The sequence below is a fragment of the Oncorhynchus clarkii genome, chromosome 23, assembly GCF_045791955.1.
Source record: "Oncorhynchus clarkii lewisi isolate Uvic-CL-2024 chromosome 23, UVic_Ocla_1.0, whole genome shotgun sequence".
NCBI lineage: Eukaryota > Metazoa > Chordata > Actinopteri > Salmoniformes > Salmonidae > Oncorhynchus > Oncorhynchus clarkii.
This window is the reverse complement of record NC_092169.1, coordinates 3,174,307-3,199,739: the sequence shown is the minus strand read 5'-3', so window position 1 is coordinate 3,199,739 and position 25,433 is coordinate 3,174,307. Positions and strand designations below refer to the sequence as shown.

General features: G+C 42.5%; 1 protein-coding gene across 4 annotated transcripts in view; it reads left to right on the top strand.

The window, feature by feature from the left end:
* LOC139381821 (regulator of microtubule dynamics protein 2-like) overlaps window positions 1-25,433 on the top strand; it is a 49,037-nt gene that overhangs the window by 15,524 nt on the left and 8,080 nt on the right. For 3 of the 4 annotated variants that reach the window (XM_071125603.1, XM_071125601.1, XM_071125602.1), the window contains exons 4-7: window positions 362-464; window positions 9,648-9,708; window positions 22,057-22,132; window positions 24,443-24,520. In XM_071125603.1, the coding sequence (XP_070981704.1) occupies window positions 362-464; window positions 9,648-9,708; window positions 22,057-22,132; window positions 24,443-24,520 (318 nt within the window). Of the gene's footprint in view, window positions 1-361; window positions 465-9,647; window positions 9,709-22,056; window positions 22,133-24,442; window positions 24,564-25,433 lie in introns of all 4 variants that reach the window. The other variant, XR_011628581.1, reaches the window with a different exon arrangement.

Below are 25,433 nucleotides of genomic sequence, written 5' to 3'. Positions count from 1 at the left end.
AACTTTCCAAGTCTTGAGTTCGGATGTCCTAGGGCTAGTAGATATCTGTATTTGTTAAAAATCACAGCAGTAGCAGACATGGGTTCACATAGTATTTGCTTTCTTTCAAAAAATGTCCCATGCGCTTGTTTGAGCTTTGCTTGGGTTTGCTTGGTGCAATGCAACAAATTGAATAGTTCCAAAAGAGCAAATCTTGTTCATCTGGCACTGTAGACAGGCCTAATCCAAAGGTGCTTACAGTATTTGAAAGAAAGCAAATACTATTTGAATCCAGGGTGGCGCAGAAGAGCGCCTAGGTGAAGCCTGCCTCCAAATAAATGTCAAAAATATAAAGTTTGACACGAACACCTCTTTTCTTCAGTTTGGACAGAACACTACGTTCTTATGGCGACTAGTTCGGGCCTACGTGGATGTTCATGACATCACTACCAACCTAGAGCAAAAGAAGACCCAAGCAGAAACTGGTAATAAACCACATACTGATCCTTAGCATTCACACCATTTACCAAAGATTAGGATTATACAATTCCAGAAGCTTTTCAAAAATGCCCAGGTTTTTATTTCCCAAAAATCCGAAGGTTTTCAGAAATCTCCCAATTCCGAGGTTAGTGTCCAGAAATGTGCATCCAAAACAGAGCTCCTAGCAGCTCCTGGTATTGGTGCCATGTAAGCTCATTTTTACAGCTGGTTCTGCAGGCCACCCACTTGTTGGCATTGTCCACTTCTCGAGAGTGGCCTGAAAGTAGTCCTGAACTGAATGACACCTGGAAAACTAACCCAGTTGACATGAACCTCTAGTAACCATACTATGACCTCAGTCAGCCAGTTTGAGATCTGGCCACAGAGCCAATTGAAAGGATCTGAGTTTTGGCTATGTTTTTGAGCACATGTCTTCTGTCACCCGAAGGCTTATAATGAAGTACTCACAACGACATGTGCATCACCAATAATGCACGATGAACAATTGACAGGGTCTATTCCTCCATATTAAATTATCCTAAGGAATAGGACAGTTGTGTGTGTGTGTGTGTGGGGGGGGCTTATTTCCCCCCCATGCAATCCATCCAGCATGTTCTCATTCTTAGTTTGGCCAAAACAGCACTACATATAACCGTGATCTTTTCACGCTTTTCAGATGTGCAGATTAGTATGACGTAATGCTGTTGTCAAAACAGAAACCTCTCTAACATAGCTTCTATAAAAGGCAATAAAAAAGTATGTATTCTCTTTAAACACACAACCATAATGTTTGTACTATACAGCTGTGATATCATGCACCACTTCCAAGTGAACAGGTGTTCCCTCCCCCCAAAAAATGTTTAATGCGTTATGTTTGCATGCTTTTCTTTTTTCCCTGCCTTTTCCAAATACTCCATCCCTGCATTGCTTGTTAGCAAAGTTACACATCTCAGCGCTCTTTGCATGTCTTGTGTTACACTAACTAGTCTCTCATTGCCGTACCACCAAAATCATATTGTCATGCCTCCCTCTGAGATTTGTTGTATTGCAAAAATGGTTTGAATAGTCCACTGGCTCCCAGCAGCAAGATTTTAATTGGATGTTACATTTCAAGAACCCTCCCCCACATGCCCGTAGAAGAGGTGCTGTGCGTTATGTGCGTCACTATTTTCCGTAGGACACGGTTTGTAGATTTGTTACATGTGCTAGTTTTCAAGTTATCAAGTGTGGCTAACTGTCTGCGATTTTATATTTATTGAAAGTGGATTACGCTGTTTAAAGTCAAACGTCACAACACGTTCTAAACTGCTCTGGTGACACACACTTTTTGCCTCGTCTCCATTCATCCACATGGCTGCGCTTTGCTGCCACCGAAAAAATCCTGCCCATTTTTTACATTTTTTGTAAGGACCCCAAAAAACAGGCGGTGGGAGGACTTATTCAAGTAAGTAAATACATTTGGAAAAGTAGGGTAACTCAACTGAGCTGCTAGCTAGAAAACTTTACACACTGTTTAGCTAAGTTAAATTAAATGTCAGCAGCTAGCTAATGTTCTATTACCTAGCTATCTTGACATACTCATTGTTTTAAATTTACAGTCTCCAAATGCATTTGTAGATAACATCCATGGAAGAGGGTGAAATTGTAGCTCCGTGAAGGGAGAGCTTAGGCAACTGGATAGGGCAGGTAACTTTGTCGGAGGACATTATGAAAAGTTTACAGATTCAGTTACTGTACTAGAGTAAAACTTTGAGGACAGAGATACTGTAATACCAACTTAATATTCAGTGATGTATAATGAAGCCTGTTTTCTTTTTTATGTTTTCTGTCCTCAAATATGGAGCACTGTGAAAGCCTGTGTTTGCAGATGAAGCGAGAAATCCCAATGAATGTCCCAAGAGAGTAATGGCGCATATCCATACAGTGTTTTACTCAAAAGGCTCAGACTTTTCGGTTTCCATCTACACCTGCCGGCACCCGTGTCTCACTGGGCCATGGCTCCGGCAGACCTGCTCTCACTTGGGGCCAAAGCAGGGCCACTGGTACTTTTCAACTTGCATTTCCATAACAATGGCTAACTGTGAACCTGAACACCTCACAAAGCAACTGTGTATACCAGCAGTATTTTTGTATAGAACATTTGCTAACATGGGTAGTATGTGTAGGCCGACCTAAATTAGCACATGTTGTATACAAAAATACAGTTAAAACATCACACAAGCAATGTATAAACCAATTTTATAATTGGAGAAGTCCAACCCTTGTTGGAGGTCTGTTGGGTGTGCAGGGTTCTGTTTCAGCCCATCAGTAATGAGTTAATAATCAAGTGTGCTATTGTTGGGCTGGAACAGAAGTCTGCTCACCAAGTGGATCAGTGGAGCAAGGTTGGCCACCGCTGGTATGGAGTTCTTTTGTTAACCCTAAATGATGCTTTAGTTATAATTGCCTACTTATTACTACTCAATTATCTGTCTAATCCTTACATACATACGAGATAGCTTATTTGTACATTTTGTAGTGAAATGTTTAAACTTGTTTTGTTAGTTCAACTATTATTAAAAATGTCAATGTTGATCAATCACATATCACAATCCTGCAATAAAGAGGGGAAGTGGTTCTGTCTTTGTTTCTGTGTTGTATTCTCAAATTAAAATGTCCTTTTTGTCTAGTTGTAAGATCTAATTGATGTTATTCTTTAACACAGACCTCAAAGCAAATCAGGAGGAGGAAAGAGGTTTATTCAAAGAGGATAAATCATAGATGTTATGGTAGATGGATGTTTCTCCCCTGTCCTCAGGGATTCTCTCCTGTGATTCTCGCCAGTGAACAAAGGGACAGGATGTAGTTTATAACCCAGCCCTAGCCTGTGGTTGACCAATACATACGTTGGCAATACATACGTTGGCAGAGATTACAGCCTCGAATCTTGTGTATGATGCTTGACACGCCTGTATTTGGGGAGTTTCTCCCATTTCTTCTCTTCGCAGATCCCCTTAAGCTCTGTCAGGTTGGATGGGGAGTGTCAATGCACAGCTATTTTCAGGTCTCTCCAGAGATGTTAGATAGTGGTTCGGGCTCTGGCTGGGCCACTCAAGGACATTCAGAGACTTGTCCCGAAGCCCCTCCTGCGTTATCTTGGCTGTGTGCTTAGGGTTGTTGTCCTGTTGGAAGGTAAACCTTCACCCCAGTCTGAGGTCCTGACCGCTCTGGAGCAGGTTTTCATCAAGGATCTCTCTATACTTTGCGCCGTTCTACTTTCCTTCAATCCTGACTAGTCTCCCAGTCCCTGCCTCTGAAAAACATCTCCACAGCATGATGCTGCCACCACCATGCTTCACCATAGGGATGGTATTGGCCAGGTGATGAGCGGTGTCTGGTTTCCTCAACACGTGATGCTTGGCATTCAGGCCAAAGAGTTCAATTTTGGTTTCAAAACCAGAGAATCTTGTTTCTCATGTTCTGAGAGTCCTTTAGGTGCCTTTTGGCAAACTCCAAGCAGGCTGTCATGTGCCTTTTACTGAGAAGTGGCTTCTGTCTGGCCACTCTACCATAAAGGCATGATTGGCGGAGTGCTGCAGAGATCGTTGTCCTTCTGGAAGGTTCTTCCATTTCCACAGAGAAACTCTGGTGCTTTGTCAGTGACCATTGGTTCTTGGTCACCTCCCTGAACAAGGCAATTCTTCCCCGATTACTCAGTTTGGCTGGGTGGCCAGTGCTAGGATGAGTCTTGATGGTTCCAACCTTCTACCATTTAAGAATGATGGAGGCCATTGTGTTCTTGGGAACCTTCAATGCTGCAGACATTTTTTTTGGTACCCTTCCTCAGATCTTTGCCTCAACACAATCCTGTCTCGGAGCTCTACGAACAATTCCTTCGACCTCATGGCTTCGTTTTTGCTCCGACATGAACTGTCAACTGTGGGACCTTATATAGACAGGTGTGCCTCATGTCCAATCAATTGAATTTACCATCTCAATGATGATGATCAATGGAAACAGGATGCACCTGAGCTCAATTCAGAGTCTCATAGCAAAGGGTCTGAACACTTATGTAAAGGTAAAAAACAAGGTATTTTTTAGTTGTAATAGATTTGCAAAAATTTCTAAACTTGTTTTCTCTTCGTCATAATGAGGTATTGTGTGTAGATTGAGGAAATGTTTTATTTAATCTATTTTTGAATAAGGCTGTAACGTAACAAAATGTGGAAGAGGCTTACAAATATCTGGGCATCTGAATAGATGAAAAGCTGTCTTTTTAAAAAGTTTATTGTACTTCTATAGAAATAGGTCCTGCCTCTCGCTAAATAGTAGAAAGCAGATTATTCAGTCAACGTTCCTAGACTATGGCGACATCTATATACAGTTGAAGTCGGAAGTTTACGTACACTTAGGTCAGAGTCATTTAACCACTCCACAACTTTGTTTAAAAAAAAACTATAGTTTTAGCAAGTTGGTCTACTTTGTGCATGACAAGTCATTTTTCCAACAATTGTTTATAGGCAGATTATTTCACTTATAATTCACTGTATCACAATTCCAGTGGGTCAGAAGTTTACATACACGAAGTTGACTGTGCCTTTTAAACAGCTTGGATTTTTTTTTTTTTAATCATGTCATGGCTTTAGAAGCTTCTGATAGGCTAATTGACATAATTTGAGTCAATTGGAGGTGTACCTGTGGATGTATTTCAAGGCCTACCTTCAAACTCAGTGCCTCTTTGCTTGACATCATGGGAAATTCAAAAGAAATCAGCCAAGACCTCCAGAAAGACAATTGTAGACCACAAGTCTGGTTCATCCTTGTGAGCAATTTCCAAACGTCTGAAGGTACCACGTACATCTGTCCAAACAATAGTACGCAAGTATAAACACCATGGGACCACGCAGCCGTCATACCGCTCAGGAAGGAGACACGTTCTGTCTCCTAGAGATGAACGTACTTTGGTGCGAAATGTGCAAATCAATCCCAGAACAACAGCAAAGGACCTTGTGAAGATGCTTGAGGAAACGGGTACAAAAGTATCTATATACTTTGCAGTTTGCAACTGCACATATGGACAAAGATTGTATTTTTTTGAGAAATGTCGTCTGGGCTGATGAAACAAAAATACAACTGTTTGGCCATAATGACCATCGTTATGTTTGTAGGAAAAAGGGGTAAGCTTGCAAGCCGAGGAATACCATCCCAACTGTGAAGCACGGGGGTGGCAGCATTATGTTGTGGGGGTGCTTTGCTGCAGGAGGGACTGGTGCACTTCACAAAATAGATACTTTTATTTGCTCATAATACCATGTGAATATATTGAAGCAACATCTCAAGGAAGGGTACCACATGAGGGAGGAGGACCATGATGGACCCTCCACCTCCAAATCGATCCCGCTCCAGAGTACAGGCCTCGGTGTAACGCTCATTCCTTCGACGATAAACGCGAATCCGCTCATCACCCCTGGTGAGTCAAAACCGCGACTCATCAGTGAAGAGCACTTTTTGCCAGTCCTGTCTGGTCCAGCGACGTTAGGTTTGTGCCCATAGGAGATGTTGTTGCCGGTGATGTCTTGTGAGGACCTGCCTTTAGAACAGGCCTACAAGCCCTCAGTCCAGCCTCTCTCAGCCTATTGCGGACAGTCTGAGCACTGATGGAGGGATTGTGCGTTCCTGGTGTAACTCGGGTAGTTCTTGTTGCCATCCTGTACCTGTCCCGCAGGTGTGATGTTCAGATGTACCGATCCTGTGCAGGCGTTGTTGCATGTGGTCTGCCACTGCGAGGACGATCAGCTGTCCGTCCTGTCTCCCTGTAGCGCTGTCTTAGGTGTCTCACAGTTACAGACATTGCAATTATTGCCCTGGCCACATCTGCAGTCCTCATGCCCCCTTGCAGCATGCCTAAGGCACGTTCACGCAGATGAGCAGGGACCCTGGGCATCTTTCTTTTGGTGTTTTTCAAAGTCAGTAGAAAGGCCTCTTTAGTGTCCTAAGTTTTCATAACTGTGACCTTAATTGCCTATCGTCTGTTAAGCTGTTAGTGTCTTAACAATCGTTCCTCAGGTGCATGTTCATTAATTATTTACGGTTCATTGAACAAGCATGGGAAAGTGTTTAAACCCTTTGCAATCAAGATCTGTGAAGTTATTTGGATTTTTACGAATTATCTTTGAAAGACAGGGTCGTGAAAAAGGGACGTTTCTTTTTTTGATGAGTTTAGTTTTACCAATGTATCATACAAGGTTATCTGACTTTTCTCAAAAATAACTTCATTGTGGCTAGCTACTTCTTGTCACTCATGGTAGCCTGCACAGCCAAATAATCACTCCAGCATTGTATACCTATTTCTCCCCTCTTGCTGCAGCTTTGCTGCAAAAACATATTAGAACAGTTGCAGCACATTGGTTTTCTCACCAGCGCTTATTTGGGTAACATTTTTAGTCCGCGCGCACTGTTGCTGCTACGGCACTTGTCTGGTGAGCACCCTTGGAGCTCCGCCCAAGCAAAGCATGTGATTTGTTTGACGTGTTGCGAGGCGTCACTGGGTTTCCACCCCTCTAGCTGATTTCTGCCATTGAACTTCCCCTGGCTTCTAGTGATGGGAAGTTTGGCTCTTGTTACTGACTTTTTGACTCGTTCAGTCAAAATAAATATTTTGACTAATTTCGTTAATTTTAGTCCAGAGCACGCAGGACCCCCTACCAACGAACGATTTAACTTAAAACTCAAAAGAGTCATTATTCTACAAGCCTCTTTTTCATGTTGTTCACCATGAGCAGAAAGGAAGAGGCGAAGTGAAAGGTTTGACTCTCGCCAAAATCTGTCTAAAATATATCCAATGCCTTTCTATGGGCTTATTTTGGACCTAAGCTTGTTGCCTGCTTTGACGCTTTTGGGACAACTACTCCCATTTGTTAGGGCGGAGAGGGGCTTGGTGAAGCTGTCATTTCTGACTAAGACTTGTAAAAGTATGCTTTAAACAATGTAGATTTTGTTAATTGCTAGGCATACAAATCAGATCATTTATTGATACATTTGAACCGAGGTCTAGTTATGGCCGCAACCGGACTACATTGTGAACGACTCTTGGTGGAATGCATTGCTTGACTGGCGTGAGGGTGATAAGCACATTCGCAAACTGCAGCAACCCAAGTGATTTGTGTTAGAATTCGTTGAGCAAAGGCTGTGTGCATGTTTTGGTTCTACAAAGATTTCTCGATAACATAAATTAATTGCATTTGTTCTTGCGCCATACAATCAATTATCAGTTCTTCTCTATGCTGCCTGCAGCATGATCTTTTTTCCTGCGCTCATACAGTGGATTCGGGAATTATATACAAAAACATTTTTACCGGTTTTTCTCCCCAATTTCGTGGTATCCAATTGTTTTTTAGTAGCTACTATCTTGTCTCATCGCTACAACTCCCGTACGGGTTTGGGAGACGAAGGTTGAAAGTCATGCGTCCTCCGATACACAACCCAACCAAGCCGCACTGCTTCTTAACACAGCGCGCATCCAACCAGGAAGCCAACCCGGAAGCCACCAATGTGTCGGAAGAAAACACTGTGCACCTGGCAACCTTGGTTAGCGCGCACTGCGCCCGGCCCGCCACGGGAGTCGCTGGTGCGCGATGAGACAAGGATATCCCTACCGGCCAAGCCCGCTAGGCCAATTGTGCGTTGCCCCACGGACCTCCCGGTCGCGGCCGGTTACGACAGAGCCTGGGTGCGAACCCAGAATCTCTGGTGGCACAGCTGGCGCTGCAGTACAGCGCCCTTAACCACTGTGCCACCCAGGAGGCCCCTATATACAAATGTTTTAAATACAAATTTTTACTACTCAATCTACACACACTACTCCATAATGACAAAGCAAAAACAGGTTTTTAGAAACGTAAAGAATAAAATAAAAACACAAGTATTCAGACCCTTTGCTATGAGACTCAAAATTGAGCTCAGGTACATCCTGTTTCCATTGATCGTCCTTATGATGTTTCTACAACTTGATTTGGAGTCCACCTGTGGTAAATTCAATTGATTGGACATGATTTGGAAAGGCACACACCTGTCTATATAATGTGCCACAGTTGACTGCATGTCAGAGCAAAAACCAAGCCATGAGGTCGAAGGAATTGTCCGTAGAGCTCCGAGACAGGATTGTGTCGAGGCACAGATCTGGGGAAGGACACCCTCCCAAAAATGCTTGGGGCATTGAAGGTCCCCAACATTCTTAAATAGAAGAAGTTTGGAACCACCAAGACCATTCTTGGAACTAGCCACCCGGCCAAACTAAGCAATCAGAGGAGAAGGGCCTTGGTCAGGGAGGTGACCAAGAGCCTGATTGTCACTCTGTTAGAGGTACATATTTCCTCTGTGGAGATGGTTGTCCTTTCAGAATGTTCTCCCATCTCTGCAGCACTCCACAAATCAGGCCTTTATGGTAAAGTGACCAGATGGAAGCCTCTCCTCAGTAAAAGGCACATGACAGCCTGCTTGGAGTTTGCCAAAAGGCACCTAAAGGACTCTGACTATGAGAAGCAAGATTCTCTGGTCTGATGAAACCTAGATTAAACTCTTTGTCCTAAGTGCCAAGCGTCACGTCTGGAGGAACCTGGCACCATCCCTACGGTAAAGCATGGTGGTGGCAGCATCATCCTGAGGAGATTCTTTTCAGCGGCATGGACTGGGAGACAAGTCGGGATCGAGGCAAAGATGAACGGAGCAAAGTACAGAGAGATACTTGATGAAAACGTTATCCAGAGTGCTCAGGACCTCAGACTTTGGCAAAGGTTCACCTTCCAACAGGACAATAACCCTAAGCACACACCCAAGACAACACAGGAGTGGCTTCGGGACAAGTCTCGGAATGTCCTTGAGTGGCCCGGACTTGAACCCGATCGAACATCTCTAGAGAGACCTGAAAATAGCTGTGCAGCAATGCTCCCCTTCCAACCTGACAGCTTGAGAGGATCTACAGAAAAGAATGGGAGAAACTCCACAAATACAATTTTATCAATTTTAGAATAATGCTCTGACGTAACAAAATGTGTAAATAGTCTGAATACTTTCCCGAAGGCACTGTATATATGCCTAATACATTTGTATATACTGTATATGACGTGAACAAACGTGCTTCCGGTATTGTGTATACTGAGCTCGTGTTATCCTGCAGTAGCTTTGTTCATTTCCTCATTCTCTCCCCTCAGGGAAGAAAGTTGGAGAGGAAGCCGTAAAACTGAACCCTATGTGTGCCGAAAGTCATCAGTGGTGAGTATTTTTCACTCTAGCCATACACTACACATACATCGTCTTAAACCTATGTCCCAATCCTAGATGGGAAACTTGATTCGTTTGTAACCCTAAAGTTATGTAACTTATGGCTTGGTAATATGTCAATTTATCCACTCAGATCCCAAAAGAGTGAAATGTTGTTACCTCTCCTTGCATGTCCACTCCAATGATTGCATATATTTTAGCCTCATTGTTGTTAGTATGAGTACATTTGACTCAGCCCTGTTAGTGAGTCACTCTTCCTCCAACACCCATCTATGAGCACATTGGCTGTGTAGTGTGCACTATGCACACACCCACATTTCCAGACATGTACAAGCACATTGAAATGAACTAGGTAAACAGAGGCTAGTGTTAAAACCTATTTGAGGTGTGTGTGTGTTTTAACTATACTTGTGGGGACCTTGAAGTCCCCAGAAGATTAGTAAACTGACATTTTGTTAGTCCCCACAAGGTCAAATGCTATTTCTAGGGTGTTTAGGGTTAAGGTTAAAATTTAATTCAATATATTAATATTTATTTCAGTCTTTTACCATTCTAATTTTCGGAGTGGACACGTTGTTTGCAGAGCCACAACCTATGCTACACTTGTGAAAAACACGTTTTAGTTCCATTTACGAGTTTTGTCAATTTAGTCATTGTCTTTTGTTTGGAGCACTCCTGTCAATGTTGAGTAAGGATGCCCACATAGAAGTAGGGCCTATATGCTACTAGGCCTGCGTGCAAATGTAGGCATATAAATGTGCCTGATAGTATTTCTGATTGGCTTCACGCACCACCACTAATAAGCTGTGGAGCTTCTTTTTTTCACCACAAACAGCAAGCAAACAAAGTCTGTTTTTACATCTACCGAGAATGACAATAGTTCCTCTATGTATTTGAACAACCTTTCCAGCTCTCCTTTTCGATAACCACTTAGTGTGAAGGGGAAAAATGTCATGCTCTTATCCAGTGGAAACATCAAAAAATGATTACTTCTTATCCCTTGCTCAAATAGCCTACAGCTGTGTCTGTCCCGGAGCTCACTGGTGCTGGAAACTCTGAGGGACAGAATATTTTATACAATGTTGCAAGTTTGCTAGCACAGCTTTGGGCCAGACCAAAGTTAATAGTTGATACAATGTTTCAAGTTGCAGACAGGCCATGCATAGCCATAGGACGCCACACAATTGGCCCAGCGTCGTCCGCATTTAGCTGGGGTAGGCCGTCATTGTAGGTAAGAATTTGTTCTTAACTGACTTGCCTAGTTAAATAAAATAAAATTAACAAAAAAAAATTATTTCTAGGATATTTTTATTTTTTTATTCTACCTGCAGGCTGCAATTGTTTTATTTGTTGGCTCTATGGGCTATTATTACATAGTTGGAAATGGCAATAGAAGTTACTTTTTAGGTTTGTCATTTTCGCCAAAAGGCATGTGGGAGACTCGCCAAACATATGAAAGAAGGTACTCTGGTCAAATGAAACTAAAATGTAGCTTTCTGGCCATCAAGGAAAATGCTATGTCTGGCACAAACCCAACACCTCTCATTACCCCAAGAATGCCATCCCCACAGTGAAGCATGGTGGTGGCAGCATCATGCTGTGTGGATGTTTTTCATCGACAGGGACTGGTCAGAATTTAAGGAATGATGAATGGTGCTAAATACAGGGAAATTCTTGAGGGAAAACTGTTTCAGTCTTCCAGAGATTTAAGACTAGGACGGAGGTTCACCTTCCAGCAGGACAATGACCCTAAGCATACTGCTAAAGCAACACTCGAATGGTTTAAGGAGAAACATTTAAATGTCTTGGAATGGCCTAGTCTAAGCCCAGACCTCAATCCAATTGAGAATCTGTGGGGTGACTTAAAGATTGCTGTACACCAGCGGAACACATCCAACTTGAAGTAGCTGGAGCAGTTTTGCCTTGAAGAATTGGCAAAAACCCCAGTGGCTAGATGTGCCAAGCTTATAGAGACATACCCCAAGAGACTTGCAGTTGTTATTGCGGCAAAAAGTGCATCTACAAAGTATTGACTTTGGGGGGGTGAGTAGTTATGCACACTCAAGTTTAGTTTTTTTGGTCTTATTTCTTATTTGTTTCACAATAAAAAATATATATTTTGCATTGTCAAAGTGGTGGGCATGTTGTGTAAATCAAATGATACAACCCCCCCCCCCCCCCCCCGAATCAGTCATGGATGAATTTATATCCAATGAATATCTTTAGTTAGTACAAGGCCTGAAACTTGCAATAGGACTTGCCCATGATAGAGGTTCAGAAGCCTCTGGTTTTGGGTGAGTGACAGAGTAGCCCTGCAGCTGTCCCTAGAACAGTGACTCATGCCTTCTTGGGCTGCAGTGTGTGGTTGGAATGTTGTCCTTACAAGCATCTAGTTTTAGAGTGCCTTGCAATCCCTGCCAGGTAAAATAGGACAAGGCCAATCATCACTCTACTGATTCAAAAGGAACCACTCAGGAAAATTCTCAGGTACTACATATTGATTTGATTTAAGATTGTGTGTGTCCTCGTTATGCTGCCAAAGCACACAAGGCCATGGCATGAGATTGTCTGTGTGTACTAATCTTGATGATAACCAACAGTGACTTGAGAAAGTATTCACCCCCCTTGACTTTTTCCACATTTTGTTGTTACAGCCTGAATTACACTTTGGATGGTGTAGCAATAACCCAGTCACTACAAAAATACAGGCTTCCGTCCTAACTCAGTTGCCGCAGAGGAAGGAAACCACTTAGAGATTTCACCATGAGGCAAATGGTGACTTTAAAACAGTTATTTTAATGGCTGTGCTAGGAGAGAACTGAGGATGGATCAACATTGTAGTTACTCCACAACACAAACCTAAATGACAGAGTGAAATGAAGAAAGCCTGTACAGAATACAAATATTCAAAACATGCATCCTGTTTGCAATAAGGCACAATAGTAAAACTGCAAAACGTGGCAAAGAAATTAACTTCATGTCCTGAATACAAAGTGTTATGTTTGGGGCAAACATCACTGAGTACCACTCTTAATATTTTCAATCATGGTGGCTTCATCATGTTATTAGTATGCTTGTCATCGGCAAGAACTAGGGATTTTCCAACAAACACTTGGAGACACCTTTCAGCAAGACAATTACCTAAAACAAGGCCAAATATACACTAGAGTTGTTAACCAAGATGACATTGAATGTTTCTGAGTGGCCTAGTTCCAGTTTTGACTTAAATCTGAACTTTAAAATGGCTGTTTAGCAATAATCAACAACCAACTTGACAGGGCTTGAATAATTTAAAGAATAATGTGCAAATATTGTACAATCCAGGTGTGCAAAGCTAATAGACTTGTCCAGAAAGACTTACAGCTATAATCGCTGCCAATGGTGATTCTAACATGTATTGACTCAGGAGTGTGAATACTTATGTAGATGAGATATTTCTCTATTTCATTTTCAATAAATTTGCAAAAATGTCTTAGAACATGTTTTCACTTTGTCGTTATGGGGTATTGTGTGTCGATGGGTGAGACAAAAAATATAGTTAATCAATTTTGAATTCTAGCTGTGACACAAAATGTGAAGGCATCCAGTGAGCTCAAAGTATTGGGACAGTGACACATTTGTTTTGGCTCTGTACTCCAGCACTTTTTTATACAACAGTTTAAGTGCAGACTGCCAGCTTTCATTTTTGGGTATTTACATCCATATCGGTTGAACCGTTTAGAAATTGCAGCACGTTTTGTACATAGTCCAAAATTATTGGGACAAATTCACTTATGTGTATTAAAGTAATCAAAAGTGTAGTATTTGGTCCCATATTCGTAGCACGAAATGACGATATCAAGCTTGTGACTCTACATATTTGTTGGATGCATTTGCTGTTTTTGGGGGTTATTTCCAATTTGTTTTGTGCCCAATAGAAATTCATGTTAAATAATGTATTGTGTCCTTTTGGAGTCACTTTTATTGTAAGTAAAAAATATGTTTTTAAACACTTCTACATTCATGTGGATGCTACCATGATTACGGATAATCCTGAATGCCCTACCCTAGTAAAACTGACTATCCTACCGATCCTCGACTTCGGCGATGTCATCTACAAAATAGCTTCCAATACTCTACTCAGCAAACTGGATGCAGTCTATCACAGTGCCATCCGTTTTGTTACCAAATCACCTTATACCACCCACCACTGCGACCTGTATGCTCTAGTCGGCTGGCACTCGCTACCTATTCGTCGCCAGACCCACTGGCTCCAGGTCACCTATAAGTCTATGCTAGGTAAAGCTCCGCCTTATCTCAGTTCACTGGTCACAATAACAACACCCACCCATAGCACACGTTCCAGCAGGTATATCTCACTGATCATCCCCAAAGCCATCACCTCATTTGGCCACCTTTCCTTCCAGTTCTCTGCTGCCAGTGACTGGAACGAATTGCAAAAATCGCTGAAGTTGGAGACTTTTATTTCCCTCACCAACTTTAAACATCAACTATCTGAGCAGCTATCCGATCGCTGCAGCTGTACATAGTCCATCTGTAAATAGCCCACCCAATCTACCTACCTCATCCCCATACTGTTTTTATTTTATTTACTTTTCTGCTCTTTTGCACACCAGTATCTCTACTTGCACATCATCATCTGCTCATTTATCACTTCAGTGTTAATCTGCTAAATTGTAATTATTCGCTCCTATGGCCTATTTATTGCCTACCTCCTCATGCCTTTTGCGCACACTGTATATAGACTTTCTTTTTTGTACTGTGTCATTGACTTGTTTATTGTGTTATTGGCTTGTTTATTGTTTACTCCATGTGTAACTCTGTGTTGTTGTCTGTGTCACACTGCTTTGCTTTATCTTGGCCAGGTCGCAGTTGCAAATGAGAACTTGTTCTCAACTGGCCTACCTGGTTAAATAAAGGTGAAATAAAAAATGAATTGTGAATAATGATGAGTGAGAAAGATAGACGCACTAATATCATAACCCCCAAAAATGCTAACCTCCTCTCTTATTCTAATGCTAACCTATTTTCAGGCAACAATATACCATCTGTGTTTGATGATGAAATGACCCAACTTAAAGAATGGGTTGAAAATTGAGAAGAATAGGGCTCGATACACCTCAAACTCATTCCTGAATGCTGTTGATAAAGCAAAAACGACAAAAGCAACAGGAATGGAGGAGCTGTTTTGAAAATGGTATCGTCCCTTCAACTTGGTACATGTCTATCATTTAACCAATCCCAAAGTCATCAAAGAATGATCCACAGGTTCCATTAAATTACAGAGGTGTCAGCCTTTTAGCAGTCTACACGTTATTCTCTTGTATCTTAAACAACAGGTTGACTCAGTATTTAGAAATGTCAGGTTTACTTGAAGATGAGCAGAACAGGTTTCGTAAAAACAGGGCTTGTATAGATCACATTTACATTGTATCCACTGTGATTAGAGCCAGACGACAATAATGTAAACCTACATGGCTTGGTTTTTGCTCCGACATACACTGTCAGCTGTGGGACCTTATATAGACAGGTGTGTGCCTTTCCAAATCATGTCCAATCAATTTAATTTACGACAGGTGGACTCTAATCAAGTTGTAGAAACATCTCAAGGATGAGCAATGGAAACAGGATGCACCTGAGCTCAATTTCGAGTCTCATAGCAAAGGCTCTGAATATTTATGTTAATAAGGTATGTGGGTTTTTTTGTGTTAACATTTCTAAAAACAGTATTTTGCTTTGTCATTATAGGGTATTGTGTGTAGATTGAAAAATTGTTTAAAATGTAATCCATTTATAATAAGTCTTTAACTTAACAAAATGTGGAAAAGGGGAGGGGTCTGAATACTTTCTGAATGTACTGTGTATAAATTAAAGTATGTGGACACCCCTTCAAATTAGTGGATTTGTCTATTTCAGCCATGCCGTTGACTGACAGGTGTATAAAATCGAGCACACAGCCATGCAATCTCCAGAGAAAAACATTGGCAGTAAAATGGCATTACTGAAGAGCTCAGCGATTTTCACCGTGGCACTGTCATAGGATGCCACCTTTCCAACAAGTCCATTTCTGCCTTGCTAGAACTGCCCCGGTCAACTGTAAGTGCTGTTATTGTAAAGTGGAAACGTCTAGGATCATGGATCATCACTGGAGGCTTCGTGCCATGGATCATCACTGGAGGCTTCGTGCCATGGATCATCACTGGAGGCTTCGTACGTGGAGCTGGAACAGGTCTCACCGGAGGAGACGCACTGGAGACCATGACCGCTGAGCCGGCACCATCCATCCTGGCTGGATGCCCACTCTAGCATGGCAAATGCGGGGAGCTGGAACAGAGCGCACCGGGCTGTGAATGCGCACTGAAGACACCGTGCACATCACCGCATAACACGGTGCCTGACCGGTCACACGCTCCCCACGGTAAGTACGGGGAGTTAGCTCAGGTCTAAACCCTGACTCCGCCAATTTTCCTGTGTGGGCTGCCTCTCGTGCTTGCGTCGAGGTTGATCTAACTCCTCGTATCGTCGCCGTTCCGCTCTCCCTGCCTCCATCTGCTCCCTTGGACGGCGATACTCTCCGGCCCTTGTCCAGGGTCCTTCTCCATCCAGGATTTCTTCCCATGTCCACTCCTGGCCACGCTGCTTGGTCCGTTTTTGGTGGGATCTTCTGTAACTACTCTCGTTGGTGGTAGGAAGAGTGGACCAAAGCGCAGCGTGGAAAGTGTTCATGATTATTTTATTTAAAAAAACACTGAAACAAAATAACAAACGTGAAAACGAAAGCGCACAGTTCTGTCAGACAGAAACACAAAACAGAAAACAGAGAACGATAGACAGCTGCCTCTGATTGGGAACCACAATCGGCCAAAAACAAAGAAATAGCAAACACAGACTTTCCCACCCGAGTCACACCCTGACCTAACCGAACATAGAGAATAATAAGGATCTCTAAGGTCAGGGCGTGACATTTTGCTTCCATCTTTGTGGCAACAGTTTGGGGAAGGCCCTTTCCTGTTTCAGCATGACAATGCCCCTGTGCACAGAGCGAGGTCCATACAGAGATGGTTTGTCGAGGTCGGTGTGGAACGTGACTGGCCTGCACAGAGCCCTGACCTCAACTCCATCAATCACCATTGGAATGAATTGGAACACCTAATTGCCCAACATCAGTGCCCGACCTCACTAAAGCTCTTTTGGCTGAATGGAAGCAAACCCCCTCAGTAATGTTCCAACATCTAGTGGAAAGCCATCCCTGAAGAGTGGAGGCTGTTAGAGTGCGCATCCGGACCCTTCGTTAGCATTCATAGTGGAGGTGGATGCGTCCGAGGCTGGGGTTGGAGCTGTGCTGTCGCAGCAATCGGGCACGCCACCGAAGCTCCGTCCCTGCGCTTTCTTTTCCAAAAAGCTGGGTCCGGCGGAGCGGAACTATGATGTGGGGGACCGGGAGTTACTATCTATGGTAAAAGCCCCGAAGGTGTGGAGACACTAGCTAGAGGGGGCTAAACACCCTTTCCTCATCTGGACTGACCACCACAATCTGGAGTATATTCGAGCAGCGAGGAGACTGAATCCGCGTCAGGCTAGGTGGGCCATGTTTTTTTACACGCTTTAGATTTACGATCTCTTATAGACCAGGTTCCCTTAACACTAAGGCCGACGCTCTGTCCCGTCTCTATGACACCGAGGACCGGTCCATCGATCCCACTCCTATCCTTCCAGCCTCTCGGCTGGTGTCCCCGGTGGTATGGGAGGTGGACGCGGACATCGAGCGGGCGTTGAGGGTTGAACCTGCGCCTTCAGTGTCCGACTGGTCTTAGGTACGTGCCGCTTGGTGTCCGTGATAAATTGATTCGGTGGGCTCACACACTACCTTCTTCAGGTCGTCGTCGCCGGCCTACTAGCTGCCATCGATTCCCTTTTCTTTTGTTTCTGTTAGTTGGGTCTAATTGGTTACACCTGTTTTGAGTTTAGTTTTGTTTGTAGGCTATTTAAGGGCACTAGGCCCGCTAGTTATTGAGCGGGCTTGTTCTCTGTTTTATGGTGTTGGTTGATTATTGTGATCTCCTCTATTTTTCCGGACAGTTTTAGTCCTGTTTATTTGGACGGGTTGTTTCATGCGCCCTTGTGTTTTGCATGTCCGTTTTTCCGCTGTCATTGGAATAAAAGATCCACGTACGGAACTACTTGCTCTCTGCGCTTGACTCCTCCAGTCATAACAGAATCATCAGGCCATTATTTTTAATGGTCTCACTTAGTCCAGCTGTGGTCACTGTTCATTCAATTCCAGTTACATGTAATAGTTCACACCATGTTGGAAGTCGGAACAACCCAGTTATCATCAATCCACTGACGTGTTTCTTCATAAGAGGTAGCTAGCCGGTCGGTGGTGCAGAACTTGCTAAAGCTCATAATCACACAGCAGAATGTTTTCATTGGAAACCAGTCGGCTAAAAGCTGCAGATAGGATCTCTGCTCCTGTGGTATTGTGGAGCTCCCCACTCATCGAGCGCCAACCAGCAGTGGTGTGGCCGCACCTTGCACTGCCATTAGACCATAAACAAGCACCTTTTTGTTAGTTATATACAACTTGCCCACCAATGCTTTGGCAGAGAATAGACAAAGGTTCTCTTGAGTGTGGTGTGGGTGGCACTTGACTTCTCTTTGTCTTATTTGAATAGGTGGCTTATAGAAAGTATTCAGACCCCTTGACTTTTTCCACATTTTGTTACGTTACAGCCTCATTCTAGAATGAATACGATTGTTTTTTCCCTCATCAATCCACACACAACACCCATAATGGCAAAGCAAAAACAGGTTTTTAGAAAAAATTGCAAATCTATTAAATAAAAAAACTGATATCACATTTACATAAGTATTCAGACCCTTTACTCAGTACTTTGTTGAATCACCTTTGGCAGAGATTACAGCCTTGAGTCTTCTTGGGTATGACACAACAAGCTTGGCACACCTGTATTTGGGGAGTTTCTCCCATTCTTCTCTGCAGATCCTCTCAAGCTCTGTCAGGTTGGACAGCTATTTTCAGGTCGGGCTCAAGTCCGGGCTCTGGCTGTGCCAATCAAGGACATTCAGACTTGTCCCAAAGCCACTCCTGTGTTGTTTTGGCTGTGTGCCTTAGGGTTGTTGTCCTGTTGGAAGGTGAACCTTCGTCCCAGTCTGAGGTCCTGAGTGCTGGATCAGGTTTTCATCAAGGATCGCTCTGTACATTGCTCCATTCATCTTTCCCTCGATCCTGACTAGTCTCCCAGTCCCTGATGCTGAAAAAAATCTCCACAGCATGATGCTGCCACCACCATGCTTCACCGTAGGGATGGTGCCAGGTTTCATCCAGACGTGACCATCAGGTTCTTGGTCACCTCCCTGTCCAATGCCCCCCGATTGTTTAGTTTGGCTGGGCCGCCAGCTCTAGGACGAGTCTTGGTGGTTCCAAACTTCTTCCGTTTAAGAATGATGGAGGCTGCTGTGTTCTAACCTTCTTCAGATCTGTGCCTTGACACAAACCTGTCTCTGAGCTTTACGGACAATTCCTTCCACCTAATGGCTTGCTTTTTGCTCTGACATGCACTATCAACTGTGGGACCTTATATAGACAAGTGTGTGCCTTTCCAAATCATGTCCAGTCAATTGCATTTACCACAGGTGAACTCCAATCAGGTTGTAGAAACATTTCAAGGATGATCAATGGAAACAGGATGTACCTGACCTCTGTTTCGAGTCTCATAGCAAAGGGTCTGTAATACTATAAGTTATTTCTGTTTTTATTTGTAATGAATTTGCAAACATTTCTAAAAACCTGTTTTTGCTTTCATTATGGGGTATTTCTTTAAATCAATTTTAGAATAAGGCTGTAAAGTAACAATGTTGAAAGTCAAGGGGTCTGAATACTTTCCGAATGCACTGCACATGTATAAATCACATGGAGCATATTATATTGGTACTTACACAGATCATACACAAAATCCTTCTAGTTTCCTGCTAATCAGGCAACATAATTTAACATTGGCAGTTGGCACAACACACTAGATAACCCGGTAAGTTTTTCACTGTTTTCGTTAGGAGCTGAAATCCGGTGAAGTAGTACGCTATGCCTGCATCATTTTATCGGATTAAAGCCCAGCAAGAGAGAGTCTCTATTTCATGGCCTGCCAAAAAAGGCTTTCACAGGCTACCAGACACCGCTCACTAACACACACACATCCCCATCTACCATCAGTACCACCCTCTTCACTGTCAGGAGACCTTTTCACCCCCTTGATTCTTTGTAGTGTTTGTGTCCCGCTGTGAGTACCAGCAGGATTAGAGGCCTTGTGGTGAAAGGACTTTGATCACCTCATTCTTCTTCTCTCCAAACCCACAGCCTCAGGCTACAGACTGTTTTTACTCCAGTCTTCCACTGTACGGACCGAACTGTTTCATTTAGCCTCTTCCTTGTTCCCTGTATAATAAAGCCACATTCTGGGATTCTGAAAACAGAACACCAGCCCCTCCACTTGTTTTGGACTGACAATCCATGATGTCCAAGTGATCGCTTGAACCATATTTTGACGCTATACACTGGGTACACATCTATAATTGAAATTACTGTTGAACAGCTTCCTAAAGCTTAGACTGTAGCTTTAATTGGGAGTGAGAACAAGGGAAAAGAGGCAGAGCTGCATATCTTATCTCTCCTCCAAGTTGCTTAGTGAGGAGCTTGTCTGGGAGGTTGAGTTGTCACGTTTGTTTGTAGAGGCGGACCAAGGCGCAGCGTGATCTGGGTTCCACATCTTTATTTTGTGAAACACACAAAACAATAAAGAATAATGAAACGTGACGACAATGGAGTGCTGACATACAACTACCCATAAACAATATCCCACAAAACACAATAGAGAAAAATGCTACTTAAATATGATCCCCAATTAGAGACAACGATTACCTGCTGCCTCTAATTGGGAATCATACAAAATCACCAACATAGAAAAACAATACTAGAACCCCACATAAGTCTAGCCTCTAACCCCCAGTCACGCCCTGACCTACTCTACCATAGAAAATAAGGGCTCTCTATGGTCAGGACGTGACATGAGTGTTGTTGGCTTCCAGCGCCTTCTGGGTTGAGATGTGGCTAGTGATCCAGGAAATGGGTGGTGTAAGTCAGGCAACCACCCCAACACCTCCCTACTCTGCATCACGCCTGACTCCTGTTGGAGAAAGTTGCCTGGGCGTGCTTTATCGATTTAGTTAACATTTCAACATACAGTATTGTAGTTTTTATTATTAAGACTGAACTGAAGGACCCCTATTCAAACCCTCCTCAATATTTCTCTCTCTCTCTCCACCCGTCTCTTCTTTATAGCCATCTCTCCGTGATCTGTTTCTTTCAAATTCAAAAGGCTTTATTGGCATGACAAATTTACAAAGCAAAATGTTTTGAACACTTCTATCAATTATTTGTCTCTAGTAGGGATTTGGGGTTTGAAATAATTTCACTTCGAATAGTATATTTTTTCTTGTTGTCTGATATCCAAATATTTAAAAAAAATATTACCAATATATATATTTTTTAATATATATATAATTAATTGTTATTTTTTATATACCTGAGCACTGTTGCGCGAGGGACATAGGCTGGCGCTTTATTGCTGCAGGAGTGGGCTGTGTGTGAGAGATGGGAGCGAACAGACAGAGGGGGAGAGAACCAGACAAAGTAACAGTAGTCAAGCCAATTCGGCTACAGCCAAGACTAGCTAACTTGTAGCAGCCACAATGTTATTTATCATCTCATATTATAGTACCTGTCTTGACTGTAGTAGCCTAGAGTAGCTAGCTAGCCAACAATAGCTAGCTAGGCTAATTGAGGCTACATGCAGCGCCACCTCCCCAACCCCATTCAGATAAAACAACTAACGTTACCTGTTTGTTGCTCGTTTTAGCCTATGCCTACTCCTCATTTTGCAAACCTTTTTAATTCTGTCATTTTATTACGTCTTGCATTGCATTAGTGAACGCTCACTGCACTTGCTACACATTGAGCCTCTTTTCCGCTTTGATTGGCCAACATAGGCAACAAGCTATACACACTCTTTTTATGGGGCACACCTCATAAAAACTACATTAAAAAGTTTGTTGTTTTATTAAATTAATAATTAGAAATATGGTACATTATCCTTGTAGTATGCATCAATGTCACATGGATATTTTAATTACATTTAGAAGAAGCCTTTTCGGTGTTAGGCCTATAGTTTTTTGGCCTCGCAAAAATGAATAGCCTACTCACACAAGTATTTGAATACTAACCTCTGTTCGGATGTTTGAATAACCATGCACATCCCTATTTTCTAGGTACGCCATAATGTGTGGCATCATGACAGAGTATGAGACTGTGCAGAACAGGATAAAGAATGGCTACATCTTCAAAGTAAGTGATTTTCTGACACCGTCTACACACAAAGCTATATTTTCATGTGGTCACCGATTTCAAGTGTTTGTTTTGTGTACTTGAACCATGTCAGACGTTACCTACTATGCCTTCAGAAAGTATTCACACCCCTTGACTTTTTCCACATGCTCTTGTGTTACAGCCTGAATTTAATTTGGATTACATTAAGATTTTGTGTCACTGGCCTACACACCATACCCCATAATGTCAGAGTGGAATTATGTTTGTTTACATTTTTACGAATTCATTAAAAATGAAAAGCTGAAATGTCTGGAGTTGATAAGAATTCAAACCCCTTGTTATGGCAAGCCTAAATAAGCTTTAGGGGTAAAAATGTGCTTAACAAGTCACATAAGTTGCATGATTTTTGAATAACTACCTCATCTCTGTACCCCAAACATACAATTTTCTGTAAGGTCCCTCAGTCGAGCACTGAATTTCAAACACAGATTCAAGCACAAAGACCAGAGTGGTTTTCCAGTGCCTCGCAAAGAAGGGCACCTATTGGTAGAAAATAAATACATTTTAAAAAAGCAGACATTGAATATCCCATTGAGCATGGTAAAGTTATTAATTACACTGGATGGTGTATCAATACACCCAGTCACTACAAACGTACAGGTGTCCTTCCAAACTCATTTGCCGGAGAGGAAGGAAACCGCTCAGGGATTTCACCATGAGGCCCAATGCTGACTTTAAAACAGTTAGATCTAATGGCTGTGATAGGAAAAAACTGAAGATGGATAAACATTGTAGTTATTCAACAATACTAACCTAAATAACAGAGTAAAAGAAGGAAGCCTGTACCGAATAAACATATTCCAAAACATGCATCCTGTTTGCAGTTTTGACTTAAATCTATGGCAAGACTTGAAAATGGCTGTCTAGCAATGATCAACAACTAGCTTGACAGAACATTTAATTCATTTTTTTCTGGGGGGGGGGTCTTGGATGGTTGAGGGGCAGCTCTTGGGGAACCCTGGGGGGGTGGGGTGGGGGGGGGGGGGGGGGTCTTGGAGGGCTGGTGGGAGATCTGTCGACGTGCCCTTGAGCAGGGCGTTGACCCTGGTTGCTTCTGTGTGTTGCTCTGGATGGGAGGCTGTTAGATGACTAATGTGATGTACTTGCGGCTTCACTGCAAGTATATTGTATGTTTTAATTATAATAATAAAATAACTTGACAGAGCTTGAAGAATTGTAATATTGTACAATCCAGGTGTGCAAAGGTCTTAGAGACTTACCCAGAAAGACTCACAGCTGTAATCGCTGCCTAAGTTGATTCTAATATGTATTGACTCAGGGGTGTGAATACTTATGTAAATGAGATATGTCTGTATTTCATTTTCAAGAAATATGCAAAAATGTCAAAAAACATGTTTTCACTTTGTCATGATGGGGTATTGTGTGTAAATTGGTGAACAAATATTAATATTGAATTCATGTTGAATTCAGGCTGTAACACAAGATGTGGAGTAAGTCGAGGGGTTTGAATACTTTCTGAAGGCATTGTACATTAGTAGCACCTGAGGTGATAGCAGGCACACAGATTGATTGGTGGAATTAATCATAATAAGAGAGAGTAACTGAGGTCAGGGCTTGTACTTTTCCAGAACCTCCCCTGTAGTCTGTGTCTATCAGTGTTGAGTCCTATCTGTGTCTAGAGGGTCCTCCCATCACCACAAGTTGACAGCCAGAATCACCCTCTGTTATTTAGGTCAGGTGTTGTTCAAATGAAACGTAAAAAAGTGTTCCTATACACACAGTTGTGGACAGCGCCTCTATACATTGACTGCTATACATGTCTTAGCCTTATTGGCAGGAAACTCCCCTCACTAACTCTCAGATGTAAGGGTTGCATAACAGCAGAGACTGAGACAACCGCACGCAGCATTTATCTTATCTGTGAGTTACTTCACAAACTCTGTTTACCTGCAAAGCCTTGAATGGTGTGGAGGGAGAGGGGGGCGGACATGATGAACATGCAGTGTATGGAGAGAAAGAGAGAGGGGGAGGAGAGTTGGAGGGAGACCAAGTGAGCAAGAGGAGAGCGAGAGCGAAAGAGACTGATTTTGCGATAGAGTGGAAATGGAACAGGGGGAGGGGAAAAGGAGAGGGTTGCATGACAAATAGGAGCTTTTTTATACATTCATGTAAGTGTGTGTGAGAGAGATTTGTGAAATAGTTGTGGGTGGTTGGGTACGTGGAGTAGGGCCGATCAGGTCATAGGAGAATGTCTGGTCTAATGAATGAATGCTGTACTCTTCTGTTTCCTCCCTCTCTTCCTTTCAGGATCATTTGGATAAGGCCATTGAGCTGAAACCACAAGATCCTATGTCTTACTACCTGCTCGGCCGCTGGTGCTATGCTGTATGTGACACACACACCCACTCTAACCCAAGTCAACCATACAGTGAGGAATACACTCCCTGAAAAGGGGTCAGTTTAGAAAATTAAACGGGCGTCATTAGCCTATAGAACAATGGCGGCGGTCAACACACACACACACACACACACACACACACACCCTCCATATACCCTTTTGCTCATATTACTTTCTTCTGCAAAACATTGTCAGAGTTCCCGTTTTTATTTAAATCTACTTGAAAATCTATGACAAGACCTGAAATTATTGTCTAGAAATTATCAACAACCAATGTGACAGAGCTTGAAGAATTTTGAAAATAATAATGGGGAAATGTTGCACAATCCATGCGTGCAATACTCTTAGAGACCCAGAGAGACTCCGATGTTAATGCTGCCAAAAGTGCTTCTACAAAGTATTGACTTGTGTTGAATACTTATGTAAATATAGTATTTCTGTATTTTATTTTCAATACATTTGCTTTCTTATTATGGGTTATTGTGTGTAAATGGGTGTGAATTATTTTGTTGATTTAATCGATTTTGAATTCAGGCTGTTACACATCAAAATGTGGAATAAGTCAAGGGGTATGAATACTTTCTGAAGACACTGTACATAATTTACACACACACACACAGAGAGAGAGAGAGAGAAGTCAGCCCCGAGAGGCCCAGCTCATGACCTCCATCAGCAGCAGATTTTAATTTAGAATTTAAAATGGCTGTCTTTATGCTGCAAATGTTAGTGCATCGAATTAGAGTGCATCTAATTAAATTGCATTGATTCGTTCTCTAAACAAACTGAATCGCACTGAGTCATTTCAAAGTAAAACGTATCGTTCCTGTATCGTATCGGAGCACATATATCGAATCGTCTTGAAAGGGAAAGATGCACATCTCTAATTCTCACTGTTTGTCA